Below are 6,000 nucleotides of genomic sequence, written 5' to 3' on the forward strand. Positions count from 1 at the left end.
GGAATACTTATCTTCAGCACTAGGGGATAGTTTGCTCCCCTCCATTCCTGGTTATGCGGTTAAAGGTTAATTAAAGGATAGAAGGCAGACAGCCCAAGGAACCCTGCCACTTACGCAGGGCAAAGGCAGTGCTCCAGGCTACCTGACGAAGAGTATTCTCGGGTTGTGCCAAACAGACTGCAGTAAGGGGCTGGGGAGCCTCAGGGAAATGACCAAAGACAAGGAAAGCAAAGCATCAAGGTGAACCGGAGAGAAGTGAGAAAGCAAACACAGAAAGAAGGGGGTTCAGTAACACATAAACATGCTGTCAGTCAGTAGAATTGGCCGTGTTGTGAGCCTGATCACCAGCCTCCTTAATAAACACTATTTCTGTATTCCTGGGTGAAGGGGTGCTCTATTTTGTGTGCACATGCATGCGTGGAAGTCCAAGAGGCAGTCTCCAATCACAGCAGCCCATTTGTCTGCAGTGCCAGAAACTGGAGAGCCCTGACCTGAGTGCACACAGCGTGTGGGTGTGCATACTGGGGCACTGTCACTAGCAAGTCCCAAGCCAGACTCACGGACAAGCAGGGTCATAGGCTTGTCAGCCAGGTAACAGAGAGGCTGTAAGGCTGAGCCAGGCTGCAGAGATCTCGAAGTGTGAGACGGTTGCTGAAAGAACCAGGAGGTACCAGCCAGCTCTAAAAGTGTCCAAAAGAGGTTTAGAGGTTGGCAAATGATACAGTCATATGCCTGGAATCAGCCAAGTGAGACACCCACCTTCATGAAGCAACTAGGAGACCATGCAGCCCAGCTGCCAGACAGTCTAAGGCCAGTGACTGGAGGGATCCACAGCCCCACAGCTGTGCATGCATATGTATACTGCGGAGCTCTGAGTACCAACAACCAAAGCAGACCTGCCAGCCTTATGGGTGTGCACAGCCAGGCCAGCAGTAGGGAGGAGACCAGAGGGTCAGCACCAGCTCCTGCACAGACCAAGCATCTAAGGCTAGTGATTAGAAGGACCTGTGCTGAGTTCGTTTATACACTTTTTACTAAGAGGCTTTCATGCTCATCAAGCAGAGAAGGGACTAAGATCAGGCCACCTGTGCTGTTCGTGCTTCCACAAGTGCTGTTTTCTCCATGTTGATGTCTGTAGCCAGCCACATGTGTACATATGTAGTATGGGCTTGTGTCCCTGCTGGGAATAAGTGCTGAGCTCTGCTACCGGCTGCCCTCAGGGATGGGAGCTGCAGCAGCCACCCCTCCATCAGACTGCTGCGTTGGACAAGTCCTAACACCAACCACTGCCAAAAATACCAAAACAATGAAATACAGAGTTTTAAAATACATTGCATCTGTGTCAATTCAAGGTACCTCTCCTTTAGACAGCAAGCCATTTAAGACCTCTAAAGGGTAATTTAGCTTCAACAAAAAATGGATAATAAAAACTTCAGTCTTATAGACACAGTGGAAGTGTCTATGTTATGACCTGGGAAGGATTTGGGACAATTCCAAATTTATGTGCAAAATATATAGCAAAGCATTACTCACACCAAGACAGAGGCCCCGTGAAGTTCCAATCATAAGGAGTCTCCCAGAAATTAGTGATAAAAAAAATCATTTTGTTAAGTACACTGGTGAGCTTACTGTTAAGGGAGAACATGGCTTTCATCCAGGCTTTCCAGCACAGACACTTTCTTTTATATTGCTGTAAGTTCACAGAACTTAGCAGCACAGCAACTCAGGGTTGCAGTCACCTAACTTGGGTCATGACTGCTGTACTGCTGTTAGCACTGCACTAACAAGCTAAATCTAATCAACAGCAAACATCGACTAACCCAGAGAGACTGCTGCAGCAAAACAGGAAGGCCACGTTTTTATTTCCTTCCTGCTCACACAGGAGCAAAAAGTTAGGAAACAACGAGTTTCCCAATTCAACACGGAAACACTCTGAGAAGTCCTGATTCTTCTGAATAGCTTTTCCTGAACTTATTCTTTGTTCCAACGTATTTTAACAGCACACGTTAAGCATGCAACACAGGACAACCCTGGCAATAACCCATTAACTTATAACATGTCTGTGTAAAGTAATATTTGTTAGTTAGCTTTGCCGTTTGACAAACTCAGCCAATTTATTTTTTTTTAAATGAAGCTTCAACTTCAAATTATTCCACGTTTCACCCTTTTAAAAGTTTTGCTCGCATTTTGAAATGTTTCTAGACCAAGTAATTCCTCAAGGCACAAGAGCAGCCGAGGAGTGTTCTGGTGAAACTGCTGGCTAAGTTCTCACACAGACCAAAGCATCTGCCTACCCACTGCTGCCATCCTACTCTGCTGCCTAAGCTTGTGGGTATACCTCTTACACTTTTCCACACACTGAAATCCACTTACCTCTCTCTTTGCCAGTCTAGTCATACAGCAAGAAAAAGATACAGTCTGCTATCAGGTATGTATCACAGAACAGTGACAGCTACATACATAGACAGAACATTGCTAGCTTCATAACAGTGCTACACTAGAGTACAATGGAAAAATGTTTACATTTTTTTTTAATGTTTAATAGGGTCACGTTCATTGACCTCGTTGAATTCATGGAGCTGACTACTGATGGATTCCTGCTCTGTTTCACAAACTTGCCTTCAGAACAGCACTCCTTTTGGACCTGAATGGAAAGATGAAGATTATCTGCTTAACTGGTGGCAATATTGATAAAAATCAAACAAAGATTCACTTCTCATATGCACAGGTACAGTCTGCTAATTAAATGATCCGAAAGCACATGCAAGAGAGCTGACTTGAAAAGACACTCCACAGACAGCAGATTATAATACTAATTATGACAGACATTGCAAATGTGCACTTATCCACTTTTTTTCCCTTTTTTTTTCCCCACAGCTTTCATCCTCATCCACAAATCATAATAACAAATTAAAAAAGGCTGACTTCGTACACTGGCTTTTGACCAACTTTGTATCTTCAGAATGTGGACACTTCAATACCCCCTTTCTCCAGGTTCAGATCCGTTGTTCACTTAGCTGTTACATATGACAGTATTTACTATTCACTGTTTCTTCTCACACTGGAATGGAGAAGCAGGAGGACAATTCACCATCAGTGGTAATCTTTCTTCACAGCTAAGACCCAATTTCAGGATTTACCTAAAACTCTCAAAACACTTTAGAATCATAGAATGGTTTGGGTTGGAAGGGACCTTAAAGATCATCCAGTTCCAACCCCCCTGCTGTAGGCAGGGACACCTCCCACTAGACCAGGTTGCTCAGAACCCCATCCAGCCTGGACTTGAATGCTTCCAGGGAGGGGGCACCCACAGCCTCACTGGGTTGTGTTTTTTTGTTGTTGTTTTCATAAAAAAGCTTTGCAGCTCTTTATACCAAGTTTCAAGATGCAGCTTTTAGTCTGTAGTCATCTTGTTCCTCCGGCTAACGCAGCCCTTGAAACAAACAGCTCATTACCGAAGTGATTACCCAGCGATCTCCCTTGAATTATTATGTCTATTGGAGGATCTTGCCTCAACTTGTCATTCAAGTTTCAACACGGTACTTCCTTTCTAATTAAAGATTCTCTACTGAGAAGCATCAGCATTATTGCGAAATTCTGGCAGGTGTGGTAATCTGAAGCTTTATTCGAAGCTTGCACTTCTCATGTTCGCAAGCTTCTGAAAACCACCAGAAATCTTTAATTTTTTCCTTCCACTGCAAAATATGACTGAGCTCCTTCTGCTTTTATGTCATATACTAAACTAGATTATTTGGGAAAACTCTATTCAGCTTAGAGAAGACGAAAGCACTGCTGAGTGCATAAATGCCTTCAGATGATAGATACATTTGCTTCGCTAAACTGCATTTTACAGCTAACAGTAAAAACAGCTGAAGTACCTCATTGCTGAGAGTTCCCACAAATGCATAAGAAGCATTAAACTTCAGGAAGGATTAAAAGGTTCCCTGAACATGATTTGTTCCATAAGGCTATTACAACCCTTTAGTATTGGGCATGATCGCAAGACACCAGTAATGGGCATCAAGCAGCTTTGTGGCTATCAACCTCCATCTCCACTACAGAAACAGCTGACGTATAAGATCTGACCACCGCCAACACATTCATGAAGATGTGTTCATCGATTACACACAAGAACACGACATGATTAAATACCTGAGAATGACTGAAATAAGCATCTAAAGGACGATTCAGTGGGGCATTCCTTTACTGCCACAGGATGGAATTTTTCCTTAAAGAGTCACTTAAACTCTCTTATTACAGGCCTTTAGCAGACTAAGTGCTAAGGCTCTGACCTGCCCCTGAGTTTTGCAGACACAGCAGAGAAACTCCAACAACTCACAATGGGTAGATGCTCACCCAGAGCCTTTATTTTGGCATTAGTTTGTAGGCAAAGAATTCGCACGGATGTCATCTGATATTGCAAAGAGGTATATCTCCATGAAAGTATACACCTGTGAATTATTTATGGCGCTTAAACTTTTTGAAGATAACTTCCTCAGTCTGCGAGGCTTTTCTGCATTGCAACACAGAGCAGATTTCTATCTCATTCCACCCTAATGCAGCAAGCAGAAGCTTCTTGCACCTCACTGGAGTTCTCCATCGGTATCTTTGTATTACTACAAACGTTAACAAAGAAGTAAGTCTTGCTTTAAAACGGATGTGGTTGTTCTGCTAAAAGCAGGACCACGACGCACCTGAAAGTAACGCCAAAGTTTACTAATACAAGTTATATCAAACACCTCTTCCTTCCTATTTCTATTTAAGACTGACTTATTAAACTTATTGAATGTTATATAAAACCGCTAAAGCTAGCTTTTCTTTACAATTACCACGTTCTTTAGAACTAGCACAGTTCTCAAGCAGGCCGGCAGCCAGGTGTGTGAAGTGTCAGACTAGGAAGGCGGGCAGCCTCAGCCCACCAAATCACACTGCCCTGAGCTGCCCTGGGACTTACACAGGCCAGGCTGGCCCAGAAAGGCTCGGGCCTAATTTTTCCTACAGCTTCAGCCTAGGAGAGGCTTTTGTAAAGCTTGACTAAACTCCCTCTTCTCACAGCGAATCGTGCGCTCAGTGCCAGCGCTGTGCACCCGGGCTGCTCGCGCTCTGCACAGCCACATGGCTCCGCCGCCGAACCCGTCTGCAGGGACCTCAGTGTGACCAGGCGGGGTGGGAAAGCACGGAAAGGGAAAACATGAGCTTTCATACAGCTTCACGACCCTGTTCACGCTAACACAAAGAACAGAGGTGCGACAGGAGAGCTGGTACTGAATCTTGAAGCTGGTAGAACTATTCACAAAGTTACCCGCCGCCGCTCCAGAGCCGAATAGCCGCTCACCGGCACCCCAGCTCGGAGCACGGCACAGCCCGCCTCACCCCGCACCCCTCGGGAGGCCGCTCCCGGCCCGGGCTCCGAGCACTCGGGGCCGCCCGCGGCCGGAGAGCAGCGCGCCCCGCGCCCCCTCGGTAGGAATGCGGGGAACCCGCGGCCCCGGCCCGTACCTGCCGGCCCCCTCCTCGCCTCGGCCCGCGCTCCCCGCCTGCCGCCCGCCGCCGGGTGCGGCCGAGTCCCGGGCCTGCCGCTGCCGGGCGCCGCCGGCCTCTTGCTCCAGGGACAGAGCGAGCTGGCTGACGCCGTAGAGCAGCGAGCAGACGCCGCAGCCCAGGCACAGGAGCGCCACTCGCGCGAACCGCCGCATCCTCCAACGCCGCGGCTTCGGCCCCGGCGGCGGCGCCGGGCGGCAGCCGGGGCCCAACCGGCAGCGCGAGCCCCAGTCGACGCGGCGGCAGAGCGAGCCCCGGCATGCGGGGGCGGGACCTGGGGGGCGGGGCGGGGCGAGCCACGAGGCGGGAGGAGGAAGTGGTGCGCTGCTGGCGTGCGTCCTAGTGAGCGTCTGTGGAAGCTCGGTTGGAGTTTGGCGGGGGGTTTGGCTCCGTTTAAAAGAAAGTCAAATGGCAACTCCGGTAGCTGGAGGAGATGTAGTGCCAAAATTGTCCTGCCGC

General features: G+C 47.9%; 1 protein-coding gene across 3 annotated transcripts in view; it reads right to left on the reverse strand.

Moving 5' to 3' along the window:
• Nucleotides 1–5,788, reverse strand: part of GXYLT1 (glucoside xylosyltransferase 1) — a 30,598-nt gene extending 24,810 nt beyond the window's left edge. Inside the window, exon 1 of one of the 3 annotated variants that reach the window (XM_021384958.1) lies at nt 5,500–5,788. In XM_021384958.1, the coding sequence (XP_021240633.1) occupies nt 5,500–5,696 (197 nt within the window). In that variant the 5' untranslated portion in view covers nt 5,697–5,788. Of the gene's footprint in view, nt 1–2,523; nt 3,075–5,499 lie in introns of those variants that run through there. The other 2 variants (XM_021384959.1, XM_021384960.1) reach the window with 2 other exon arrangements.

This window comes from Numida meleagris, chromosome 1, assembly GCF_002078875.1.
Source record: "Numida meleagris isolate 19003 breed g44 Domestic line chromosome 1, NumMel1.0, whole genome shotgun sequence".
Taxonomy (NCBI): Eukaryota; Metazoa; Chordata; class Aves; order Galliformes; family Numididae; genus Numida; species Numida meleagris.